The sequence below is a fragment of the Corythoichthys intestinalis genome, chromosome 9 (genome assembly GCF_030265065.1).
Source record: "Corythoichthys intestinalis isolate RoL2023-P3 chromosome 9, ASM3026506v1, whole genome shotgun sequence".
Lineage (NCBI taxonomy): Eukaryota > Metazoa > Chordata > Actinopteri > Syngnathiformes > Syngnathidae > Corythoichthys > Corythoichthys intestinalis.
Genome location: NC_080403.1, coordinates 35558934 through 35586566, shown reverse-complemented (window position 1 = coordinate 35586566; position 27633 = coordinate 35558934). Strand labels below are relative to the sequence as shown.

Genomic DNA, 27633 nt, shown 5'->3' with positions numbered 1-27633 from the left:
TTTTTTTCGGAAGAAAAGGAAAGAGGAAAGCTCTAACTTGTTCGCCGCCGGGCGGGTTGCCGTTCGGCGAAGACAATCGACAACCCAGTCGTCATGTTAAATGATCCGGGCTAGTTATGTGTGATTTTCCGCTTCGAAGACTTTGAAACAGCACTCGGTTCGGGTTAGCATGTCGGCTAGCTGTCACGCCTCTTGGTTTGTTTACATTCTCCGAAGCCTGGGAAGGGAAATGACATAAGCCCGACTTAGGCGGCATAAAACATCGTTCGGGAGGTGCGACAGTAAAGGAGAAGTTGAGAGTTTTGACAATTATGGAGTAATTTTGCCATGTCGTTTTTTTATTATTTTATATTCCATTTAGCACAAGACTTATTTGTCATGACCATGCCATTTATTTAGCTATTGGGGAAAAATACTTGAAAAAAAAGAATATTCTGTAAAAGTATTGGAGTAGAGAGACTTAAACAATGACATTTTACATTTCTCTTTGTCGAGTTTTCCTTGTTCTGAATAATTCCCCCTCACTGGGCTGAATAGGAAAACTGATGAGCCCATTCTACCACGTTGCTAACCAGCAGGTTAAAAGACTAATTTCTCGTCGTCTGCGATTTGCTAAATTGTTGTATATAGTTAAATCGTCTCAAAATATGATTCTAATTCACATAATAACGCTATTTAAGACTTTTTTTTCTCCTGTCGTACGCACTTTAAATCTGCATGTTAGTAGCTCCTAATAGTTGAATGATATCAAGATATCATTTTTTCAGTGTGCTGTTTTGGCCTATTATTGATCATGTTCCTTTCTAAAATATTTGGGAGCACCTCTTGTCCAGAATGAATCTTCAGCAGTGGAATGTTCTGTTGTACCAGAAGATCAGGAAATCCCATCCACCTCCACGTCAATGCCAAGAAGCTTCTCCAAATTAATAAATGTCACATTCTTAGCAAATACTGTGTTTTGGCTTTTGGGTTGTGCTTTGTACACTTCATGCGCTGTATTTTGTGGATGAATGGCTTTTGGGGGGTGGGGGGTGGGGGCAAAGCATCTGTTCGCCCAGGGCAACATGGTTAGGCTCGGACCGCCACTGCATGCGTGTCCTTAACTCATTTGCTCCCAAAAACGTATAAATATGTTCTATTTTTTATTTTTTCAGTGTCCCAAAGATTATTTTTTTCAGTGTCCCAAAGACGTATTTATACGTCTTTTACATGTTTTTTTCACAAGAGACATCTCTGGGTTCTGATTCAACTTAGCTCCAAAGCACAAAGCTGAAAATCCATTTTAAAGCAATAAACGGCCGGGGCGCCAGCGGAAGATGACCGAATGGACGTCCAGGATGTCAGGCGGTGGACGACCAAGCAGAACAACCAGGAGGACGCCCGGGATGCCAGGCGCCGGACGACCGAGCAGAGCCCGCGCCACCGTGCTCGGCCGCTCGCGTCCCCTTCACCCTCCAGTGTCCCGCACGGGAACGCGCACGGCCAAACAGGTTCCCCCCCAGGAACACAAGTTCCCCAGGCGAACTCTGCCACGAGGCAGTGGTCACCAAAAAGGAAAGACTAAAAAAAAAAATCCATCTTTATGAGACAAGTGGCGATGACGAAAAAGTTTACCCCGGCTGTCGCACCCACAACAGTGTCATCTCTCAGTTAGTTATGCGTAAATAAATTTTTACTTTGCTATCAAAAGCTATTTGTCTTGTTGTTTATATTATTTTGTAAAAGGAAAACATTCAGATGTTTGGGATGTAACTAAAGCAAAAAATAGCTGTGTTAAAGTCAAAGTTATGTTTGAAATGTATGCTTTCACAAAAAGCTCAATTTCTCTGTTTTTTCATCAGAAATTGGCAAATTGCTCAAACTAAGCTATTTTCTAATGCTGATTTCTGAAGAATGGAAAAAGATATGAACTAACATTTTTTTTCCTGCTGAAAGAACAGAGTCTAATCTTTCTTTTGGTGGGTTCCATTTTTATATCGCAATAGAACAGAATTTTCTGTGGGCCTTGCAAAATCAGTAAAAATCCAGTAAAACGGCCGGGAGCGAAGGGGGTTACTCTGGTGAAAATGGCTGGGAGTGAATGAGTAAACTGGGTTGCAAGTGAATACAGTGATGAGTTGGTAGGTATGTGAGGGTCTGTTGTGAGGGGGTAAGTCACGCACTGTTGTGTGTTGACAATTGTCCCATGCACTTTAGTTCAGTTTGCAATGAGTCTTATAGGTTAATGGATGCTCAACTTGATGTGATCTGTTCTTGCGTTACAGTACGTCATAGGTGAAGGATTGAGGAGGTGAGGGACTTTTACACAAATTTCAAAATTCCTGGTTGCAAAAGGTTTAGGCTTTCAAATTCAGAGGCTCCCCTGTACTGATATAATTTGTCTTTGTGTTGTTATACCTAGTAGGCCGTGAACAGAAGGTGACAGGATGTGGGTGTCCAGTGTGTAAAAACCCAAATAATCCCTGTGGTATGGGTGGTTCTTCCACACTTTGTGTAACACAATCACAAACTTGACTGAATCTTTTAGAGTTATTGTGAGGCTGCGGTCCTTGGTCAAGAGAATGTCCATGCTAGGGAGAAAGGGAGGGATGAGAAAAAAACAGAAGTGACGTGTCTATACAAACAGCAAAATAGGTGAGAATAGGTGACGTTAAAGACAGAGTGGACAATAGACATCTTGTACAGTTGTAGGCTAAATGTTTAGCATTTGATAACAAGCGCATTTAAAAACAAGATTTGGCAACCTCAGTGTTAAACAAATATAGCGTGAATTTCTGAAAGTTTTTTTTTTTAAATAGTCATTTAATATTTCACCATGACAGACTGGCTGTATAAACCCCATAACATTAAACAACACAGAATTATCAATTATCAAATATACAAATTAGGGCTGTCAAATGATTAAAATTTTTAATCGAGTTAATCACAGCTTAAAAATTAATTGATCGTAATTATTCACAATTCAAACCATCTCTAAAATATGCCATATTTTTCTGTAAATTATTGTTAGAATGGAAAGATAAGACACAAGACGGACATAAACATTTAACATACTGTACATAAGTACTGTATTTGTTTATTATAACAATAAATTCACAAGATGGAATTAACATTATTAACAATCTTTCTGTTAGAGGGATCGACGGATAGAAAGACTTGTAGTTCTTAAAAGGTAAATTTGAGTTTATATTAAGAAAAAGAATGTCTCCTGCTCCGCCCAAATGCATGATGGGAAGTTGGGCAACCATGACTGTCAGTGGTGGCTGCAAATGGTATACAGTATGTTCTGCGTTGTGTTCAATTAAGTGTGTTAAGAAAAAGATCGTCTCTTGCTCTCCCCAAATGCATGATGGGAAGTTGGGCAACCATTATTGTTAGTAGTGGCTGCCAAAGCTTAAGCCAATAAAAGGCGCGGTCCAATGAACGCCTGTGTCCACTCGCATTTCTCTGCCTAAACTGTTTGAGGCAACCCACGAACGGGTCACTCCATGCATGCGTTAATTGCGTCAAATATTTTAACGTGATTAATTTTAAAAATTAATTACCGCCCGTTAACGCGATAAATTTGACAGCCCTAATACAAATAAGTGTACATTTCTATACTGCAACTTCAACAACCCACTATTTCAGCCTTGAAATATTTATGAATGATATTGTGATATTGACCCACTAACACTCACCTGTCTCCTTTGATGGTAGTGGAGTTGGACCATCGTAACTTGAGCCTCTTGCCATCCTGGAACCCTACAATGCCCTTTGTGCTCACCTCCAATCGCACTCCTAAAGTTCGCTGAATAATGCCAAATCGCCAAAAATAGGTGTACATTTTACCATCAGGAGGAATTTGCTTGTCTCCTATGATCTGGCCATTCACCAAAATACCTAGTGAAAAAGGAAGAAAAATAGTTAAATACTAATGCCAGTTTTCGACTGAAGATTGGTTAATTGCCAAAGGTAGGGTGAGCATAGACTTCATAATGGTATAAACGAGTCAGATCGGTCATGCACTGTGCTTCGCTTTCAAGTAAGGGGCAGGCCACATTATGACGAGCTATTCACAAAGACACGTACGCAGCGATCTAACACCGGATTTCTGTTGAAAAAGTTTGAAAGCTGTACCACATACAAACAGGAAGGATTGTCTCAGGAGTGATTTGTTCGAGGATTCAAGGTAATTATTATATTTTTTTGTATCATGCATGCATTTTGAAATGTTGCGGAAAAAAATCAATGGGAGAAATTAGCCACTACTGCATTGGCTGTATCATAGTTCGCAATATTTACGTAAAATAAATGCTAACTACACGTTTTTGGTTTTTTTTTTTTTGCTTTTAACCAAGAATCAAGACTGTTTTACATGCATATCCATAAAGAATTTGGGGATTTAAGCATTTGTCCAAAAGATTTTTCATCAGAAAAGCTCTGTTTACATGAGGCGACCGCTAACTACATTCACTAACAGACTAGCATTGTACTTCGACATATTTACGTAAAATAAAACCTAACTGAACGTTTTTTTTGTTGTTGTTGTTGTTTTTTTCGCTTTTAACCAACAATCGAGACTGTTTTACGTCCATATCTATAAAGAATTCAGTGATTTAAGCATTTATTGACAAGAATTTTCACCGAAAATACTGTTTACATAAGGCGGCCGCTAGCTACATTCACTAACAAACTAGCATTGTACTTTGACATACTTACGTAAAATAAATGCTAACTGCACGTTTTTGTTGCTTTTAACCAAGAATTGAGACTTTTATGTCCATATCTATGAAGAATTTGGGGATTTAAGCATTTATTCAGTAGAATTTTCACCGGAAAAGCTCTGTTTACATAAAGCGGCCGCTAAGTACATTCACTAACAGACTAGCATTGTACTTCGACATATTAACGTAAAATAAATGCTAACTGCACATTTTTTTTGTTGCTTTTAACCAAGAATCGAGACTGTTTTACGTCCATATCTATAAAGAAATCAGGGATCTAGGCATTTATTCACTACAATTTTCAACAAAACAAGCTCTTTGTCTTTGATTGTACTCGGTCAGCTTTCACGGCCTCGCCAACAATGCAGGCCCCCTATTTATTGGCCCCGCGCCCCGTGTCCCTTCAATACATTATGAAGTCAATGGGGTAAGGAAGGTTTGTCTAAGTCTCTATATTAGGAGAGCAATATCATACAAAATATTGGCACTTGTTAATACAGTGCCTTGCAAAAGTATTCGGCCCCCTTGAACCTTGCAACCTTTCGCCACATTTCAGGCTTCAAACATAAAGATATAAAATTTTAATTTTTTGTCAAGAATCAACAACAAGTGGGACACAATCGTGAAGTGGAACAAAATTTATTGGATAATTTAAACTTTTTTAACAAATAAAAAACTGAGAAGTGGGGCGTGCAATATTATTCGGCCCCCTTGCGTTAATACTTTGTAGCGCCACCTTTTGCTGCAATTACAGCTGCAAGTCGCTTGGGGTATGTTTCTATCAGTTTTGCACATCGAGAGACTGACATTCTTGCCCATTTTTCCTTGCAAAACAGCTCGAGCTCAGTGAGGTTGGATAGAGAGTGTTTGTGAACAGCAGTCTTCAGCTCTTTCCACAGATTCTCGATTGGATTCAGGTCTGGACTTTGACTTGGCCATTCTAACACCTGGATACGTTTATTTTTGAACCATTCCATTGTAGATTTGGCTTTATGTTTTGGATCATTGTCCTGTAGGAAGATAAATCTCCGTCCCAGTCTCAGGTCTTGTGCAGATACCAACAGGTTTTCTTCCAGAATGTTCCTGTATTTGGCTGCATCCATCTTCCCGTCAATTTTAACCATGTTCCCTGTCCCTGCTGAAGAAAAGCAGGCCCAAACCATGATGCTGCCACCACCATGTTTGACAGTGGGGATGGTGTGTTCAGGGTGATGAGCTGTGTTGCTTTTACGCCAAACATATCGTTTTGCATTGTGGCCAAAAAGTTCAATTTTGGTTTCATCTGACCAGAGCACCTTCTTCCACATGTTTGGTGTGTCTCCCAGGTGGCTTGTGGCAAACTTTAAACGAGACTTTTTATGGTTATCTTTGAGAAATGGCGTTCGTCTTGCCACTCTTCCATAAAGGCCAGATTTGTGCAGTGTACGACTGATTGTTGTCTTATGGACAAACTCTGCAGATCTCTGCAGTTCATCCAGAGTGATCATGGGCCTCTTGGCTGCATCTCTGATCAGTTTTCTCTGCACTTTTAACAGAACCCTGAGACTATCACAGAGCAGGTGCATTTATACGGAGACTTGATTACACACAGGTGGATTCTATTTATCATCATCGGTCATTTAGGACAACATTGGATCATTCAGAGATCTTCACTGAACTTCTGGAGTGAGTTTGCTGCACTGAAAGTAAAGGGGCTGAATAATATTGCACGCCCCACTTTTCAGTTTTTTATTTGTTAAAAAAGTTTAAATTATCCAATAAATGTTGTTCCACTTCACGATTGTGTCCCACTTGTTGTTGATTCTTGACAAAAAAATTAAATTTCATATCTTTATGTTTGAAGCCTGAAATGTGGCGAAAGGTTGCAAGATTCAAGGGGGCCGAATACTTTTGCAAGGCACTGTATGTCTATGTTTTGCATCAGAAAGTATATTTTATGCATGTTTGATAGTAACGAGAACATGGACGGACCTGACTTTGTGTCTTTAACCAGTGTGAAAATAGTTCCCGGTTTGTCATTAATATTAAAGCATAAGGCATCGTCTCTATCCGGGAGCTCTATGATGAAATGAGGATCTCCATCCACTGCCGACAAACAAATCAAATTAGATATCAGAAGAAGACAATACAAAGACTATGTACTGTATCAACAATTGACAGTACTGTACTTACCTGAGTATGTTGGTGACATGTAGTTGTAATTAGCGCTTGAGACTGAATAGGTTGGGACTGAATATCCTTCCCAGAAAAAAAGTACATAATTTTCGATTACAGTGTCTCGGGAAATATAAAATAATCAAAACAGGTACATGTGCAATTTGTTGAAAGAAAGAAAAGAGGAACAAAGAGGAAAAATATCTTACGGTCTTGCCCTGACCTCTGCCTTTCCGCTGAAAGAGAAGAAGAGGGAGAATGAATTGGTATGCCATATGATTTCAAATCGGTGAAATACTTGATTGCAGTTACAATGGATTTATTTTTACGATGATTTAAAAATTATACAGTATACTAGTCTTTCTCAAAAAATTAGACAAATTTCATTATTTTCTCTAATGCATTGATAAACATTCGACTTTCATATATTTTAGATTTATTACACACAACTGAAGTAGTTCAAGCCTCTTATTGTTTTAATATTGATGATTTTGGCAAAAAAAAGTCAAGAAAAATAAAAAATCGCCATCTCAAAAGGTACTCTAAAGAAGCTACTCACCTAATCATCTGAATCAACGAATTACCTCAAAACCCCTGCGAAAGATTCCTGAGGTTTTTAAAAACTCCCAGCCTGGTTCATTACTCAAAACCCCAATCATGGGCAAGACTGCCGACCTGACTGCTGTCCAGAAGGACATCATTGACACCCTCAAGCAAGAGGCTATGACACAGAAAGAAATTTCTGAGCGAATAGGTTGTTCGCAGAGTGCCGTATCAAGCGCCTGACCTGGGCTACAGAGAAGCAGCACTGGACTGTTGCTCAGTCATCCAAAGTACTTTTTTCAGATGAAAGCAAATTTTGAATGTCATTTGGAAATCAAGGTGGCAGAGTTTGGAGGAAGACTGGGGAGAAGGAAATGCCAAAATGCCTGAAGTCCAGTGTCAAGTACCCACAGTCAGTGATAGTCTGGGGTGCCATGTCAGCTGCTGGTGTTGGTCTACTGTGTTTTATCAAGGGCAGGGCAATGAAGCTAGCTATCAGGAGATTTTGGAGCACCTCATGCTTCCATCTGCTGAAAAGCTTTATGGAGATGAAAATTTCATTTTTCAGCATGACCTGGCACCCTGCTCACAGTGCCAAAACCACTGGTAAATGATTTACTGACCATGGCATTACTGTGCCATCCTGCGTCCGAGATATAAATACCTGGATGAGCACTAGCTATCTTCTACTTAACCCTGAAAAGACAGAAGTCCTTATAATAGGCCCGAAAAGTGTGAGAGACTCTTTAGCTGCCCAGATAGTCACTCTAGACAATGTAAGTGTAGCCTCCAGCACCACAGTTAAAAACCTAGGAGTTTTATTTGACCCTGACTTATCGTTTAAAGCACACATTAATCAAACCTGTAGAACGGCTTTCTTTCACCTGCGCAACATCGCCAAAATTAGAAATATTTTATCTAAAAGCGATGCAGAAAAATGAATTCATGCTTTCGTTACATCGAGATTGGATTACTTTAACTCCCTACTTGCAGCTTGTCCTAAAAGTTCTCTAAAAGGTCTTCAGCTAGTCAAAAACGCAGCAGCAAGACTTTTAACAGGAACCAATAGAAGAGAGCACATCACCCCTGTGCTCCAGGCACTTCACTGGCTTCCAGTCGAGTTTAGAATTAAATTTAAAATACTCCTTCTTACATTTAAGACCATTAATGGGTTGGGGCCATCTTATCTCACCGATGCTCTGGTTCCATACCGCCCCAACAGAACACTCCGATCTCAGAATGCAGGTCTACTGGTAGTTCCCAGGGTTTATAAAAGTACTGTCGGAGCTAGAGCCTTTAGCCACCAAGCCCCTGTTTTATGGAATAAGCTTCCAGCTAGTATTAAAGAAGCCGAGACAGTCTGCACATTTAAGATTAGATTAAAAACGTTCCTATTCGACAAAGCTTATGGTTAGGTTAGTTGAACTCACAGTTTAGTCTAAACTGCACTAGAAGCTATAATGCTGGGGGAAGTACAGCCGCTGAGTTCTATCTCCTTTTCTTACTCTATCTACCACTTGTCTTACTTTATTTCTATTTTCCAATGTTAATATCTAGTTGTCTAGTCTCTTCATCACTAGTCACCCGGTGTCCCCTTTCCCCCCTCCCCTCTGGGGAGGGGCTATTTTTCAGCTGCAGCCTCCTGACTGTCAGGACCCCTGGCTGGATAGACGTCCTCGCTGCTACCCCCGTCTCATCTGGCTAGATGGACCTCTTCTTGCTCCTTTACTCCACTGCATTTTTATGGACTGTAACTTCGCCTGCTAATTCCGATTAGCAGTTCTGGGGTTCCTGTCTATCCGTCCTGGGAGTGGATCTCTCCTGACTGTGGTACTCCCCGAGGTTTCTCATTTTTCTCCCAATTGACTCTGGAGTTTTTGGAGTTTTTCCTTGCCGGCATGGAGGGTCTTAAGGATAGGGGATACCCAGGACTTGAACTGTATCTATTCATCTTTGTTGCTTCATTTCTAATTGTGTATCATATTGCCTCTGTAAAGCCCTTTGAGACATCTGTTGTGATTGAGGGCTATACAAATAAAATTGAATTGAATTGAATTGTGCTCAATTGGCCCGCCAACTCTCCTGACCTGAACCCCATAGAGAATCTGTGGGATATTGTGAAGAGGAAGTTGAGAGACACCAGACCCAACACTGTGGATGAGCTTAAGGCCGCTATCGAAGCATCCTGGGCCTCCATAACACCTCAGCAGTGCCACAGGCTGATTGCCTCCATGCCACGCTGCATTGAAGCAGTCATTTCTGCAAAAGGATTCCCGACCAAGTATTGAGTGCATAGCTGATATAATTAATTAAAGGTTGACTTTTTTTGTATTGAAAACACTTTTTTTTTTATATTGGTCGGATGAAATATGCTAATTTTTGGAGATAAGGATTTTTGGATTTTCTTGACTTTTTTGCCAAAATCATAAATATTAAAACAATAAAAGGTTTGAACGACTTCAGTTGTGTGTAATGAATCTAAAATATATGAAAGTCTAATGTTTATCAGCACATTACAGAAAATAATGAACTTTATCACAATATGCTAATTTTTTTAGAAGGACTAGTAGTTTGTGCAGTGTTCTTTTTGTACCACATTTGTTCATAAACGTCCTCTCGTATTGGCCAGCTCTTTTTGTGTAATATTATTGTTTATGAAGTCACACAAACCTAAACCTTAGCTCAGACTGGTAAGGATGTGGTCAAATCATTTACAAATTGTAAATTGGTGCACAGAAAGTGAGATGTGTAGAAACTCAGTCATTTTTCTTTCTTTTTTTTTTTTTTTTTTATAAATTAAAAAAAAAATTGACTCAAAAGCAAGTACTTTTGGGGGGGATGAATAAAAGATCTATCTCTTACCCTCAGTCAGTTTATCAGCAATGAGAGTGCTGTTTTTTCCGTCCTCAGTCTCAGGCTTGGTGACCACCATGGAGGTGAGAGGAGTGACAAAGCTGTATTTCAGGGACATCTCCAAGGCCTTGGCTGTGGCATTGGCTTTATCATCACTGCTACCAGTCTTGCTGTAAGAAAGAATACCCGGATTACGTGTCGCCACATCCGTCTACTGTTTGCCTGCCTCATAACCCTCACAGTGCTTTTTGTCTAGAAAAAAAAACTCTTCAAATGCAAATGCCTCATAACTTTTTCCATGTCTCAATTTGAGGTACAGTCATAGACTTCAAAATGTATATTATGTATTATATTATGAAATCCATGGTACAGTATTATAATTTTCTGATTTATCATTCAAACTGTCAGTTTTTATACTGGGCTGTGATCTGGACCTACCTTAAGATGAAAAGACTGACAGTGCCCCCACCGCACGCCAGTACCACCCCACAAGGTCACATATACCCCCCAATACAGTGATCCCTCACTTATCGCTGTAAACCGCGTAAAGTGAAAAAACTGCGAAGTAGTGTCACCCTGCCCCCATCTATAATGTACATTTTTTTGTGTGTGTACATATAATATTAAGTGTAAATGAAACCCTATAAATACATATGCTATCATTAGAACATTAATAGTTTGAAACATGTCAATAAAATAACACAATAAATCATGTACAGTGGTATGAAAAAATATCTGAACCTTTTGGAATTTCTCACATTTCTGCATAAAATCATCTAATGTGATCTGATTTTTGGTAAAATCACATAGATGAAAAAACTGTCTGCTTTAACTAAAATCACACAAACATGTATAGGTTTTCATATTTCAATGAGGATAGTATGCAAACAATGACAGAAGGGGGAAAAATAAGTAAGTGAACCATCACATTTAATACCCCCCCCCCCCCTTTGGCAGCAATAACTTCAACCAGACGCTTCCTGTAGCTGCAGATCAGTCTGGCACATTGATCAGGAATAATCTTGGCCCGTTCTTCTCAACAAAACTGATTCCTGGGATGTCTGGCATGAATCTTTAGGTCATGCAACAGCATCTCAATGGGGTTCAAGTCTGGACTTTGACTTGGCCACTCCAGAATGCGCATTTTGTTCTTCTGAAACCATTCTGAAGTTGATTTATTTCTGTGTTTTGGATCATTGTCTTCTTGCAGCATCCATCCTCTTTTTAGCTTCAAATGTCTGACAGACAGCCTCAGGTTTTCCTGCAAAACATCCTGATAAACTTTCGAATTCATTCTTCCATTAATGATTGCAAGTGGGCCAGGCCCTGAGGTAGTAAAACAGTCCCAAATCGTGATGCTCCATCCACCATGCTTCACGGTGGGGATGAGGTGTTGATTTTGGTGAGCTGTTCCATTTTTCCTCCACACAAGACGTTGTGTGTTACTCCCAAAAAATTCAACTTTGGTTTCATCAGTCCACAAAATATTTTGCCAACATTTCTGTGGAGTGTCCAAGTGTGTTTTTGCGAACATTAAACGGGCAACAATGTTTTTTTTTTTTTGTTTTTTTTTTTGACAGCAGTGGCTTCCTCCGTAGAGTCCTCCCATGAACACCATTCTTGGCCAGAGTTTTACATATAGCTGATGTGTGCACAGAGATATTGGACTGTACCAGTGCTCTGAGTATTCTGCGCTGAACCTTTGGCGTCATCTTTGGTGGATGGCCACTCCTTGGGAGGGAAGCAACAGTGCCAAACTCTCTCCATTTGTAGACAACTTCTCTGACTATCGATTGATGAACATCCAGACTTTTAGAGATGGTTTTGTATCCTTTCCCAGCTTTATACAAATCAACAATCCTTGATCGCAGGTCTTCAGACAGCTCTTTTGACCGAGCCATGATGCACATCAGACAATGCTTCTCATCAAGACATTTCATACCAGGTATTTTTTTTATAGTGTGCATGTTTGGGCACACACCTGACTTAAAATATTTGGTAAAAATTGGTTTCAATTGCTCTTTAAGTTTCCTTAGGCAGAGGGTCCACTTACTTATTTCCCCCCATTTGTCATTGTTTGCATGTTATCCTCATTTAAATATGATGCATCCTTTGCTTATACCGCGCGGCAGCAATGACTGATGTAGCTAAATGTAAATTTGACTAACAAGTGGAAATGTGAATGTAATAGAACAACAATAATTTTTTTTCACAAAATATTTCAGTTGGGTGATAGATAAATTTCAACGGTTCATTTTGTTATAATGTGGCAAAATGATTTACCTCTTCTCTATTAGCTGCTGAATTGTGAGATAAGCCCATAGACGCTCTGTGAAATCCCCAAAGATGTAGCCTTCATCGGGGTAAATAGTGCCCCAGTCCAGAGCACTGGTCTGGCCCTGCACTTTGAAGTCCTCCTCAAACTGCAGAGAAAGGAAATAATTTAGGAGGCAGTATGTTCTGCAGACAAGGGCAAGGCAGACCAAAGCCAAATATAGACAATGTTGTGAAAAGATATATATATTAAGCCAGACATTGTCTCACCCCCTGGCCAAACACTTCCACTAGGAAGTTGTCCATGTTATTGTCTATCAACCGACCAGCCACCACAATCTCAGAGCCATTAAATAACTGGCTAAAGTGGTTAGTGGTAAGGAAGTCCACTGCATTGCTGGGGTAACGTAAGTCCACCTCAGAAAGTAATGGGCTGGAGATCTCCTCATAGAAGCCCTGGAATAGATTGACACTTTCAGTCATCTTTCTTCTGCACATGATAAAACAAATTGGAATCATTAGAATACTTGTATTATAATACAGCAAATACATCACTTCTAGCATTTTGTCATCAAATGTAATGTCCAGCCAATAGTGTTCAACACGCTTATTCACAGTGGCAAACAGCACCAATTTAACTAGTTCTGATGTTGCGTGGCACACTCAGTTACTGTCATTCTTGGTGTTTTTCATTTGTCTATTATTTAGGAGATAGAAGTTTTTCATACAAATATGGAGTAAACTATAATTATTAATGTACTATTGCATTAGCATGTTTGTGATAGTGTTAGTGCAGTGGTGTTCACCCTAAAATTCATATTTGTGTTACATTTGTCTGTCCTAAATTCTGTCTATACCCGGGGTGCTCAATTCCGGTCCTCGAGAGCCCCTATAACAGCTTGTTTTCAGTGTCTCCCTCCTTTAACACACCTGAATCAAATGATCAGCTCATCAGAAAGCTCTGCAGCAGCCTGATAACGATCCTGATTGGTTGATTCAGGTGTGTTAGAGGAGGGAGACATGGAAAACAAGCTGGATAGGGGCTCTCGAGGATCGGGATTGGGCACCCCTGGTCTATAATAACAACAAGGGCGTAAGTTTGCATAGGGACGGTATGGACATAACAATACCAACTTTTCAGGATGCTCAAATTGTCTCCACCAACTTTTACGCAACCTTATTGGCATTATATAATGACTTCAATTTTATAGGTAATTTAGATTGGCTTCCGATCTTGTAAGGATACAATTAACCCTACCATTATTAAGTGAATTACAGTACTTTCAATCAGGGGTGAAAGTAGGCCAGAACGGTCAGGAACGCAGTTCCGGTATAAAATTCAGGGCTAGAACGCAGTTCCGGTATAAGATTCAGGGCCGAAATTCTGTTCCGGTACACGGTGCTTTGATTCCGAAAATATGACAGCAACTGTCAAAACGCTATAAAAAAAAAATGCTAAGCTGCCACACATGCATTTCCGCTCCAAGAAGAAAACAATCTACCAACATCAGATTTACATACACAAGTGTTAACAACAAGCATAATAAAGTGCTTGTGTAGTGTAATCCGTTTCCACCAATATTTATAATTGATTTAATTCCACGGACGGCATGGAGGTTTCCCCAGCTGCTGCAGTTATCTGAGTGACGATGACGAGTCACGTCAATGTGCGAATACACGCACCAAAGCAAAACGCCTGGACTCATTTAGTCGTTCAATTGGCTGACATACTGACATGTGATCAGCAGAGATGGTTAGCTCTGATTGGTTCAAATGTGCATGTTTTCTGGAACAGCAAAAAAAGCTTGTTGAATTGATTCGACAAAAATAGGGCAATGCAACATAAAATGGATCAAATCTTTAAGAGCAACGAAAGAGTTGAGGAGGCTTATTTATCATATTTAGTTTTATTTGCTCTTATGGGGAGGATCAGAACATCTTTGCTGTCAATGTGCACTTTGGACTTATATTTGTTCATTTATGTTAGGCTACTTAAATATTTCTGTATGATTTAAAAAGTCAATGTTTGCGCGATCTTCAAAATATATTCCATTTCACTCTGCATAATATAAGTCATTTGTACTTATTTTCTGAATATGTTACTTGTATCTTTATTATTTAAAAAAAAAAAAAAAAAAGTAAATGTTTACATTAACTTCAATTTTAATTAAGACTGTCAAAATTATCGTGTTAACGTGCTGTAATTAATTTTTTAAATTAATCACATTAAAATATTTGACGTAATTATCGCACATGCCCCGCTCAAACAGATTAAAATGACAGCAGTGTAATGTCCGCTTGTTACTTGTTTTTGGTGTTTGGCGCCCTCTGCTGGCGCTTGGGCCCAAATGATTTTATGGGCTTCAGCACAATGAGTGAGCATGGTGTAATTATTGACATCAACAATGGCGAGCTACTAGTTTATTTTTTTTATTAAAATGTTTTACTAATTTTAATAAAACGAAAACATTTAGAGGAGTTTTAATATAAAATTTCTATAACTTGTACTAACATTTACTTTTTAAGAACAAGTCTTTCTATCCATGGATCGCTTTAAGAGAATGTTAATAATGTTAATGCCATCTTGTTGATTTATTGTTATAATAAACAAATACAGTACTTATGTACCGTATGTTGAATGTATATATCAATTACAATATACAATTTACAGAAAAATATGGCATACTTTATAGATGGTTTGAATTGCGATTAATTATGATTAATTAATTTTTAAGCTGTAATTAACTCGATTAAAAATTGTACTCGTTTGACAGCTCTAATCTTAATATATATCCTATGTTCTTGATTAGTTAAAATTGAGATTTGGCATTTAGTATGTGAAGAAATGAGAAAATAAAATAAAAATTAGAAAAACTTTTTTTTTGCAAATCATTGAAAAAATACAATTTTGAATGAAAAATAAATAAATAAAATTTCTGGCTCCGTGGCAACCTTCATGTCGGGGAGTTCTGGCAAGAAATTCTAGCCACTTTCACCTCTACTTTCAATATGTTCAGACTTTCGTTGACCCCTTTTCACTTGCTGAATACACTAGTCCATTTCCGCCCCCTCAAACGCAAGTCTGATTGGCTGATGACATGACCCCACCTCCCCCCTCAACACACACGCATTCACAGCCAGTGTTCTGTCAAATTTTTCACCATGATAATATTTTGCTCCCGAAGCTTTTGGGTGGTGAATAAGCACTCTTTTACATTCAGTTGGACTCTCAGTGTTATCCAAAGACACTAAATAAACGGGACATCATAAACATACACGTGCAACATGAATATGGCATAAATAAATGCTTAAAGACACAGTGAAGACGTTAACAGTGAGCGAGCGCAGTGCAGTTGAGTTTTGTGTAACCACATGGCAGGATGTGTCTGAGGAGAACTTTTTTATATGTCCGTCCATGATCAAACGTAAGTACAGTGCCTTGCAAAAGTATTCGGCCCCCTTGAACCTTGCAACCTTTCGCCACATTTCAGACTTCAAACATAGAGATATGAAATTTTAATTTTTTGTCAAGAATCAATACCAAGTGAGACACAATCGTGAAGTGGAAAAAAATTTATTAGATAATTTAAACTTTTTTAACAAATAAAAAACTGAAAAGGGGCGTGCAATATTATTCGGCCCCCTTGCGTTAATACTTTGTAGCGCCACCTTTTGCTCCAATTACAGCTGCAAGTCGCTTGGGGTATGTTTCTATCAGTTTTGCACATCGAGAGACTGACATTCTTGCCCATTCTTCCTTGCAAAACAGCTCGAGCTCAGTGAGGTTGGATGGAGAGTGTTTGTGAACAGCAGTCTTCAGCTCTTTCCACAGATTCTCGATTGGATTCAGGTCTGGACTTTGACTTGGCCATTCTAACACCTGGATACGTTTATTTTTGAACCATTCCATTGTAGATTTGGCTTTATGTTTTGGATCATTGTTCTGTTGGAAGATAAATCTCCGTCCCAGTCTCAGGTCTTGTGCAGATACCAACAGGTTTTCTTCCAGAATATTCCTGTATTTGGCCGCATCCATCTTCCCGTCAATTTTAACCATCTTCCCTGTCCCTGCTGAAGAAAAGAAGGCCCAAACCATGATGCTGCCACCACCATGTTTGACAGTGGGGATGGTGTGTTCAGGGTGATGAGCTGTGTTGCTTTTACGCCAAACAGATGGTTTTGCATTGTGGCCAAAAAGTTCAATTTTGGTTTCATCTGACCAGAGCACCTTCTTCCACATGTTTGGTGTGTCTCCCAGGTGGCTTGTGGCAAACTTTAAACGAGACTTTTTATGGTTATCTTTGAGAAATGGCGTTCGTCTTGCCACTCTTCCATAAAGGCCAGATTTGTGCAGTGTACGACTGATTGTTGTCCTATGGACAGACTCTCCCACCTCAGCTGTAGATCTCTGCAGTTCATCCAGAGTGATCATGGGCCTCTTGGCTGCATCTCTGATCAGTTTTTTCCTTGTTTGAGAAGAAAGTTTGGAAGGACGGCCGGGTCTTGGTAGATTTGCAGTGGTCTGATGCTCCTTCCATTTCAATATGATGGCTTGCACAGTGCTCCTTGAGATGTTTAAAGCTCGGGAAATCTTTTTGTATCCAAATCCGGCTTTAAACTTCTCCACAACAGTATCTCGGACCTGCCTGGTGTGTTCCTTGGTTTTCATAATGCTCTCTGCACTTTAAACAGAACCCTGAGACTATCACAGAGCAGGTGCATTTATACGGAGACTTGATTACACACAGGTGGATTCTATTTATCATCATCGGTCATTTAGGACAACATTGGATCATTCAGAGATCCTCACTGAACTTCTGGAGTGAGTTTGCTGCACTGAAAGTAAAGGGGCCGAATAATATTGCATGCCCCACTTTTCAGTTTTTTATTTGTTAAAAAAGTTTAAATTATCCAATAAATGTTGTTCCACTTCACGATTGTGTCCCACTTGTTGTTGATTCTTGACCAAAAAATTAAATTTCATATCTTTATGTTTGAAGCCTGAAATGTGGCGAAAGGTTGCAAGATTCAAGGGGGCCGAATACTTTTGCAAGGCACTGTAAATGTTCCTTTCTTCGTCGAAAGTTTGTAGTGTTTACTTTGGAACCGCTGCATTCGCGGCCATTTTCAACACTACACGCATGCGCAGAACCGTTTATTTTTTGCATTCCTGGATAGTTAAGAGATGATTAACAAGTTTGTATTTCTTGTGTATGTTTATATAATTTATGTTTTAATATTGCAATTTAGATCTGCTTATAAAATCCAGACACGTATTCTGAAGGTTTTCAAAATGTTTCTTTAGTAGTTTTTCCAAAACAGAGTTTTGAATCGAATGGTGTACCACCTAAACCAATACATATGCACTGCAAAACCTCACCTCCTTAAAACTGGGGGGGGGGGACTCTTGTTTTCAGTGTAAATCTATTAGAAATAAGTGAAATTATCTGCCAGTGCTTCAAGTAAATTTTACTCAGATTTCTTGGAGTAAGAAAAATACCGAGCTGAAAATAAGCTTAACTGTCAGGCCTAGTGCTGGGCAGGTGTGTGGCTGTGTTTGTCATCCAATTACAGGCCCAGCACCTGACGGGTGGAGCGACGGCAGCTGGCAGCAATCACCAATACCAGCCTACATAAGCCAGCCAGAGCTCCACCACGTCGCTGGATCGTCTCTCTCAGTACACTGTTAGTGCGTTCTCGTGTTTTGAATATTTCTGACTGACCTTATCTGATCATAGACCTCTCTTGCTTTGCCCTAGGATCTCGCTAGCGCCTCACGTCTCTTGTTACCTTCGCCCAGGCTCTCTACACCAACGAACTCCATTTTTTGAATAAACTTTTTGACTTCCTAACCACGCCAACTCACGTGCCTGCTTTAGGGTTGTCTGCTCACGATCAAAACAGCACGATCCAGCCAGGAAATGGACCCCGCAGGCACGGATCAGACCCCCCAGGACCAATCAACTCCACTCGTGGAACAGCACAACCAGGCTATCCATTATCTCCTCACTCAGGTATCAAATATCTCTCAAACGCTGCTTTCGCTTCAAGCTCAGCTCACACCCCTGCCACGCGCACACCAACCGCCGTCACCTCAACGAGCACCTGCCCCGTTTGCAACACCACCAACGCTGCCCCTGCGTGAACCCATGGTGCCGACGCCCGCTCCCTATGATGGCGATCTGGGTGCTTGCAAGGCATTCCTGGTCCAATGCGGCCTTGTGTTCGAGCAGCAAAGCCTCACTTATGCCAACGACCGAGCAAAGATTGCCTACCTCATTGGGTGTCTTCGCGGCAACGCTTTATCGTGGGCAAGCGCCGAATGGGAAAGGGGTTCGGCAGCATGTTCCTCCTATGCCAGCTTCACGGAGGAGATGCGGAAGGTATTTGACCACCCGGTGCGCGGTAGAGAGGCTGCTAAACGCTTAATGTCCCTTCGCCAAGGCGCTCGCAGTGTGGCGGAATACTCCGTGGAATTCCGTACCCTCGCCGCCGAAAGCGGGTTTAATGAAGAAGCCCTCCAAGAAGTGTTCGTAAGTGGCCTCAGGGAATCCTTGAAGGATGAGCTGGCGTCCCGTGACGAACCCGCCTCTCTCGACGAGCTCGTTAGCCTGGCAATCAGGATTGACTGTCGACTTCGGGAGCGTAGACGGCAGCGGCGTGACTTCCCACTTGCCGCCCCCACGCATGCATCAGAGAAGCCCGCCTTGGTGTCACCTCCTGCGGTGGTGGCCTCTCCCCCAGCGGAGGGCTCTGAGCCCATGCAACTGGGCCGTGCTAGGCTCTCGGCGGGGGAGCGCTCGCACCGACTCAGCTCGGGTTTATGTTTCTATTGTGGTGGTAATGATCACTGCGCACTGCCCAGTCCGCCCAGTAAAAGATCGGGCTCACCAATAGCAAGGGAGGCGTTGGTGAGCCATACAATGAACAATTTCTCCCGCCGTCTCCTGCTGCCGGCTTCCCTCACGTGGGAGGGTCGGAATTGTGAAATCTCTGCGTTGGTCGATTGCGGGGCGGACGAGAGCTTCATTGACCACTCAATCGTGTCACAATTGGGCATCAAAACGCGCCAGCTGGACACTCCTTTGAAAACCACTGCACTCAACGGACAGCTGCTGTGCCGGATGGAACACCAAACGGAGCCCATCAACCTCTGCCTCTCCGGGAATCATCGTGAGGTAACTGCTTTTTATGTTTTTGATTGCCCACGCACACCCTTAGTGCTGGGCCTTCCTTGGCTCAGAGTGCACAACCCCAGTATTGACTGGTCTCACCCAAAGCTGATAGCATGGAGTCCCACATGTCACACAAGTTGTCTGCAGTCTGCTCTTACTCCCTCTAGACCGGCTCCAACGCCACCCACGCCTGACCTCTCTGCCGTTCCTAGCTGTCACCATGACCTCACACACGTCTTCAGCAAAGACCACGCAGCAGCGCTTCCTCCTCATCGCCCCTATGATTGCGCCATTGAGCTCCTGCCGGGTGCCGCTCTACCTACGGGACGCCTTTACAACATCTCGCAGCCCGAGCAGCAGGCCCTGGAGAATTACATCGCCGACTCGTTGGCTGCAGGCATCATCCGCCCCTCCTCTTCCCCAGTTGGTGCAGGCTTCTTTTTTACTGGGAAAAAGGATGGCCGGCTACGACCCTGCATTGACTACCGTGGCCTGAACGCCATCACCATCAAGAACAGGTACCCTCTGCCGCTTATTGATTCTGCCTTCACGCCGCTCCATGGCGCCCGCATTTTCACCAAGCTGAATCTCCGCAATGCCTACCACCTGGTTCGCATCAGAGAGGGGGATGAATGGAAGACCGCCTTCAACACCCCGCTGGGTCACTTCGAATATCTGGTGATGCCATTTGGCCTCTGCAACGCGCCCGCCGTATTCCAGGCCCTCGTCAACGACGTCCTTCGGGACATGCTGAACAGGTTCGTTTTTGTCTATCTGGACGACATACTTATCTACTCTCGTACCCCTGCAGAACATGAGCAGCATGTGCGGCAAGTGCTGCAACGGCTCCTGGAGAATCGCCTCTACGTGAAAGCCGAAGTGTGCCTTCCATGTACCTGAGACTTCCTTTCTCGGGCTCATCGTGGCCAACGGGGAACTCCGGATGGATCCCGCAAAGGTGACCGCTGTCTCCCAGTGGCCCAGGCCGGCCGACCGGAAACAGCTGCAGAGATTCCTGGGGTTTGCGAACTTTTATCGGCGATTCATACGCAGCTACAGCCAGATAGCGGCCCCTCTTACGGCCCTCACGTCCACAAACACTCCATTCCAGTGGTCGGAGGCCGCCGAGGTTGCCTTCTGCGACCTTAAAGCCCGCTTCACGTCGGCTCCTGTGCTCGCTCATCCGGACCCCGCACTGCAATACATCGTGGAGGTGGACGCTTCTGAGCAGGGGGTGGGTGCTGTCCTCTCACAGCGTAGGCTGGGGGATGGGAAAGTACACCCCTGTGCCTACTTCTCCCATAGGCTCACTCCCGCAGAACGCAACTACGCCATTGGGGATCGCGAGCTGCTGGCGATAAAGTTAGCCCTGGAGGAATGGCGCCACCTGCTGGAGGGATCTCGTCATCCATTTGTGGTTTGGACAGACCACAAAAACCTGGAATATCTCAAGTCAGCCCGCAGGCTGAACCCCCGTCAAGCCAGGTGGGCCATGTTTTTTAGCAGATTCGATTTTACTTTGTCCTATGTCCCAGGCTCAAAGAATGGGAAGGCGGATGCCCTGTCCCGCCTATACCAACCCGTCGATTCCGAAGAGGAACCCGCACTTATCCTCCCACCATCCTGCGTGGTAGCTGCAGCAATGACGGACCTGGAGGATGAGGTTTTGGTGGCTCAGGGCCACTATCCGAACCCCCGACAGGGAACGCAGAGTGATCTGTTTGTCCCTGAATCACTCCGTCCCAAGGTGCTGGAATGGGCACACACCTCCCGCCTGACTTGCCACCCTGGCATCACCCGCACCTTGGCTGTTTTGCGCCAGCGTTTCTGGTGGCCAACCATGAGGGAGGATTGCCGGTCCTTAGTCTCTGCCTGCCACGTGTCTGCCCGTAGCAAGTCGTCCACCAAGCCTAGTTCAGGCCTGCTCCTCCCGTTGCCGATACCAAGCCGTCCTTGGTCTCACATTGCCATAGACTTTGTTACTGGACTCCCGCCATCTCGGGGTCATACTGTCATTTTAACCATTGTTGACCGTTTCTCCAAAGCTGCTCACTTTGTCGCCCTCAAGAAACTCCCCACAGCCAAGGAGACCGCAGACTTACTGGTCGAGCACGTGTTTCGCCTACATGGGATTCCAGCCGACATAGTCTCAGACCGTGGGCCTCAGTTCACCTCCCACGTCTGGTCTGCCTTCTGCTCCGGTCTCGGTATTACTTCAAGCCTCTCCTCTGGTTTTCACCCCCAGACCAATGGACAGTGTGAACGCGCGAACCAGCAGCTAGAGGCGGCGCTCCGTTGCACCACTCAGGCCCGTCAGACTACCTGGAGTGATCAGCTGCCCTGGGTTGAGTATGCACATAACTCGTTACCAAACGCATTGTCCAATCTGTCCCCCTTCCAGTGCTCGCTCGGCTACCAACCTCCTTTGTTCCCATCTAAGGAGGCTGAGATTGCCGTCCCTTCCGTACAAGCACACCTTGCCGAGTGTGCCAAGATCTGGGAGCAAGCCCGTGCTGCGCTCGGGCGGTCGTCTACGCGTACCCAGAAACAGGCCAACCGTCGCCGTGCCCCGGCGCCTGCCTACAAAGTTGGCCAAAAGGTCTGGCTGTCCTCCAGGGATCTGCCACTCAAGACAGAGTCAAGAAAGTTGGCCCCTCGATTCGTCGGCCCTTACGAGATCGTCAAGGTGATCAACCCATGCGCCGTGCGCCTTAAGCTTCCAGCAGTACTTCGAGTCCATCCGACCTTTCACGTGTCCCAGGTGAAACCTGTCGGAGTGAGTCCCTTGTCCCCCCCTATTCCGCCCCCTCCGCCTCCTCTGTCAATCGACGGGCATCCGGCCTTCAGGGTGGAGCGGCTCCTGGATGTCCGCCGCCGGGGCCACGGCCTGCAGTATTTGGTGGATTGGGAGGGCTATGGCCTAGAGGAGCGTAGTTGGGTCCCGGCGCGCCAGGTCCTCTGTCGTTCCCTTATCCGGGATTTCCATCGGGCCCACCCGGATGCTTTGCGTCGTGCGCCTCGAGGCGCACGTAGAGGGGGGGGTACTGTCAGGCCTAGTGCTGGGCAGGTGTGTGGCTGTGTTTGTCATCCAATTACAGGCCCAGCACCTGACGGGTGGAGCGACGGCAGCTGGCAGCAATCACCATCACCAGCCTACATAAGCCAGCCAGAGCTCCACCACGTCGCTGGATCGTCTCTCTCAGTACACTGTTAGTGCGTTCTCGTGTTTTGAATATTTCTGACTGACCTTATCTGATCATAGACCTCTCTTGCTTTGCCCTAGGATCTCGCCAGCGCCTCACGTCTCTTGTTACCTTCGCCCAGGCTCTCTACACCAACGAACTCCATTTTTTGAATAAACTTTTTGACTTCCTAACCACGCCAACTCACGTGCCTGCTTTAGGGTTGTCTGCTCACGATCATAACATTAACAGACTTATTTTAAGCAAAATGTTTGTATATTTATTATTAAAAACTTGTTTTTCAGAATTGTTCTTAATTCAAGAATAGATATTATTCAAAACATTATTTGAAAGCATTTTTTTTCGTGATCTACATGATGATGATGTTGCCCTGACCCCCGTTAACCCAATCTGTTTGATCTTATTAATGTCCCGTCCCCAGCAAAAAGTGTACATGCAAGTTATGCTGTTGTATCGTCCCTACCAAAACTGAGACAAACCTACGCCCTTGACTAATAATGTGTAATGAATGCATATATAGCCTTTATGCTCTACCTTCAGTTGAAGAGCAGCATCTGAGGCCTCAAAGATTCTACGAGCAAGTCCCTTGTTGTGTTGGCTCAGTGTATCTATGAAGCCATATTCCACATTATCTCCAAATCCAAGACTAAATAGAGATACGTTTCCACCAGTGACGGAATGTAGCATGCCATTTATGTTGTTTGGATTGGTCTCACCTTCAGGAAAAAAAAACAATCTCATATTTAGGACTAAACATACAGTATAAATAAAGTTCAAAACATTTCACCCTAAGGAAGACACAGCACATAGCATTTACCATAATTTGGCATTCCATCAGTGAGTAAAATGATCATGTCAACACTTCTTTCTGGGATTGTCTTCTGTGCTTTGTCTCTAAGCAGCATGTTCACACCTTTTAACAATCCACCACTTATGTTAGTGCCTGGAAAGACAACACACAATGAGAAAAGCATTTGCACGTTTATAAAATTATTAGAGCTGTCAAAATTATCGCGTTAACGGGCGGTAATTTTTTAAATTAATCACGTTAAAATATTTGACGCATTTAACGCACATGCCTCGCTCAAACTAATTAAAATGACACCACAGTGTAATGTCCACTTGTTACTTGTGTTTTTTGGTGTTTTGTCGCCCTCTGCTGGCGCTTGGGTGCGACTGATTTTATGGGTTTCAGCACCATGAGCATTGTGTAATTATTGACATCAACAACGGCGAGCTACTAGTTTATTTTTTGATTGAAAATTTTACAAATTTTATTCAAACGAAAACATTAAATGGGGTTTTAATATAAAATTTCTATAACTTGTACTACCATTTATCTTTTAAGAACTACAAGTCTTTCTATCCATGGATCGCTTTAACAATGTTAATAATGTTAATGCCATCTTGTTGATTTATTGTTATAATAAACAAATGCAGTACTTATGTACAGTATGTTGAATGTATATATCCATCTTGTGTCTTATCTTTCCATTCCAACAATAATTGACAGAAAAATATTGCATATTTTATAGATGGTTTGAATTGCGATTAATTACGATTAATTAATTCTTAAGATGTAATTAACTCGATTAAAATTTTTAATCGTTTGACAGCCCTAAAGATGACTGTTCTCCTCCTTTTCACCTCCTCTGCTTGTCAACCCCTGTGCATATTTTACAGCCACAGCCAAGTTCTCCTTAGTCGCTTTAGCCAGGTTCTCCTTCCAACATTCAATCTCGTCATCAAATGGAACAATGGCAAAGTAGTCATCCTCTTGCAGATCCCCAAGGATGGATTGCATTGCAACTCGTGTCTGGAAAGAAAACATGTACCTCAATAACTTTATACACACACACACACATACACACCCTCTCCAAGCTATTATTCAGACATGAATGGAGCATGCCAAACTGATTAGTTTTATTATCTGCAATGTGGGTAATCCAATGTTCTTTCTCAAAAGTGCCCACTCCATGGCACAGACTGGCACGTTCAAAGGGAATGGGAGGAGCTGCTTTGATTGGCCATGAATGAAGTCATCTCGGACCATTTTCACAGTAGCGCAGACTCCCCTACTTATCTGTGTAATGACCAACCAACCTGACTATGGCGCAGTTATGCATGCCAATTAAAACAAAACACAAAAACGTAGAGGCAGCAACAAATTTGTGACCATAACTATTATCTTGGTCACAATTGGCAAATGTATATTTGGCGGAAAACACAGACAAGACTGAAAAAGCAGTTTCTGCTCTTGCACCCCTCTTTAAAATAAACTGCTGTAAAAACTGTTGTGTTTGATAGAACAATATGCCTATAGGCTGACCCCGAACTATTTTCAATTTGTCCGTTTTACCCTGGAAACCCCCTTTTACAGACGTCGCGCAACCGCTTTTGTTTCAATCCAGCCATAAAAAGAAGGGAAGTAATTATATTTATTATTCAAAATGTCTGTCATTTTTAGCTTAGAATCATTAATTAATGTCTAATATTTTGTTGAAAAAAAAAAAAAAAGACTTTAAAAAAATTATTCACTTGCATATTTTAAACTTTTAAACAACTTACGTGACAATGAAAAAAAATGGTGTCTGTGAATAAGTAACGGATATTTACCGCATGACTATCGCCTAATTATATTTTTTTGTTACTGTCGCATTTTCCCAGATATATTAGATGATAAATAATCGATCCAAACAAAGGAAAATTGAAAAAAAAAAAAAAACATTTTAAAAGGGTATAAATATATGAAAAAGACAAGGGCGGCACGGTGGCTGAGTGGTTAGCACGTCTGCCTCACAGTTCTGAGATCAAGGGTTCAATCCCGGGCTTCGGCCTTCCTGTGTGGAGTTTGCATGTTCTCCCCGTGCCTGCGTGGGTTTCCTCCGGGAACTCCGGTTTCCTCCCACATCCCAAAAACATGCATGGTAGGCTGATTGAACACTCTAAATTGTCCATAGGTGTGAGTGTGTGCGTGAATCGTTGTGTGTCTCCTTGTGCCCTGCGATTGGCTGGCAACCAATTCACGGTGTCCCCTGCCTACTGCCCGAAGTTAGCTGGGATAGGCTCCAGCACCTCCGCGACCCTCGTGAGGAATAAGCGGCATGGAAAATGAATGAATGAATGAATGAATATATGAAAAAGAAAATCTCGATACTCCTTGATGTCTGCGATTTCTGCATCGGGACCCTTGTTATATTACCATGTTTTGGAGTTTTGGTTCGAAACAAGGTAAGTACGTGACAATATCTCGTTAAAATCAAGGCGTCTTTAATTGTGCTCTATCATGCTCTCACCTCCAGTTAGGGTTTTGCTGTTTAATTAATTAATTTATTTATTTGAAATGCCCTCCTGTTCAAAATGTTTCTTCCCCCGAGAAAATCGAGATTTTAAGCTTTTCAATGACACATGCATATTGGACAATTATGAAATTTGGCTTAATCGGGGGTCTCAGAGCAGAACTTCAAGTCACATGACTGTTTTCCGCCATATATACAGTTGTGGTCAAAAGTTTACATACACTTGTGAAGAACATAATGTCATGGCTCTCTTGAGTTTCCAGTTATTTCTACAACTCTTATTTTTCTCCGATAGAGTGATTGGAACAGATACTTGTCACAAAAAAACATTCATGAAGTTTGGTTCTTGTATAACTTTATTATGGGTGAACAGAAAAATTGATCAAATGTGCTGGGTCAAAAATATACATACATGGATCCGAAAAAGCGAATCATTGACTTGAACAAGTCAGGAAAGTCACTTGGAGCCATTTAAAAGCAGCTGCAGGTCCCAAGAGCAACAGTGCAAACAATTGTTTGGAAGTATAAAGTGCATGGCACTGTTTTGTCACTGCCACGATCAGGAAGAAAACGCAAGTTATCACCTGCTGCTGAGAGAAAATTGGTCAAGAGGGTGAAGATTCAACCGAGAATCACCAAAAAGCAGATCTGCCAAGAATTAGAAGCTGCTGGAACACAGGTGTCAGTGTCCACAGTCAAGCGTGTTTTGCATCTCCATGGACTGAGAGGCTGCCGTGCAAGAAGGAAGCCCTTGCTCCAAAAGCGGCTCGACTGAAGTTTGCTGCTGATCACATGGACAAAGATAAGACCTTCTGGAGGAAAGTTCTGTGGTCAGACGAAACAAAAATCTTTGTCCACAATGCCCAGCAATATGTTTGGAGGAGAAAAGGTGAAGCCTTTAACCCCAAGTACGCCATGCCTACCGTCAAGCACGGTGGTGGTAGTATTATGCTGTGGGGCTGTTTTTCTGCCAATGGAACTGGTGCTTTACAGAGAGTAAATGGGATAATGAAGAAGGAGGATTACCTTCAAATTCTTCAAGATAACCTAACGTCATCAGCCCGAAGATTGGGTCTTGGGCGCAGTTGGGTGTTCCAACAGGACAATGACCCCAAACACACATCAAAAGTGGTAATGGAATGGCTAAATCAGGCTAGAATTAAGGTTTTCGAATGGCCTTCCCAATGTCCTGACTTAAACCCCATTGAGAACTTGTGGACAATGCTGATGAAACAAGTCCATGTCAGAAAGCCATCAAATTTAACAACTGCACCGATTCTGTCAAGAGGAGTGGTCAAAGATTCAACCAGAAGCTTGCCAGAAGCTTGTGGATGGCTACCAAAAGTGCCTAATTGAAGTGAAAATGGCCAAGGGACATGTTACCAAATATTAGCGCTGCTGCATGTATATTTTTGACCCAGCAGAT

The 27633-nt window shown here is 42.5% G+C and overlaps 1 protein-coding gene across 1 annotated transcript in view; it reads right to left on the bottom strand.

Moving 5' to 3' along the window:
* Positions 1 to 27633, bottom strand: part of LOC130922284 (inter-alpha-trypsin inhibitor heavy chain H3-like) — a 45206-nt gene that overhangs the window by 934 nt on the left and 16639 nt on the right. The window contains exons 10-20 of the mRNA XM_057846964.1: positions 24556 to 24724; positions 23726 to 23851; positions 23443 to 23624; positions 12801 to 12986; positions 12540 to 12679; positions 10266 to 10426; positions 7070 to 7096; positions 6879 to 6944; positions 6678 to 6791; positions 3681 to 3882; positions 2398 to 2570 (exon numbers count right to left, since the gene is read on the bottom strand). Coding sequence (XP_057702947.1) covers positions 2398 to 2570; positions 3681 to 3882; positions 6678 to 6791; positions 6879 to 6944; positions 7070 to 7096; positions 10266 to 10426; positions 12540 to 12679; positions 12801 to 12986; positions 23443 to 23624; positions 23726 to 23851; positions 24556 to 24724 — 1546 coding nt within the window. The remainder of the gene's footprint in view (positions 1 to 2397; positions 2571 to 3680; positions 3883 to 6677; positions 6792 to 6878; positions 6945 to 7069; positions 7097 to 10265; positions 10427 to 12539; positions 12680 to 12800; positions 12987 to 23442; positions 23625 to 23725; positions 23852 to 24555; positions 24725 to 27633) is intronic.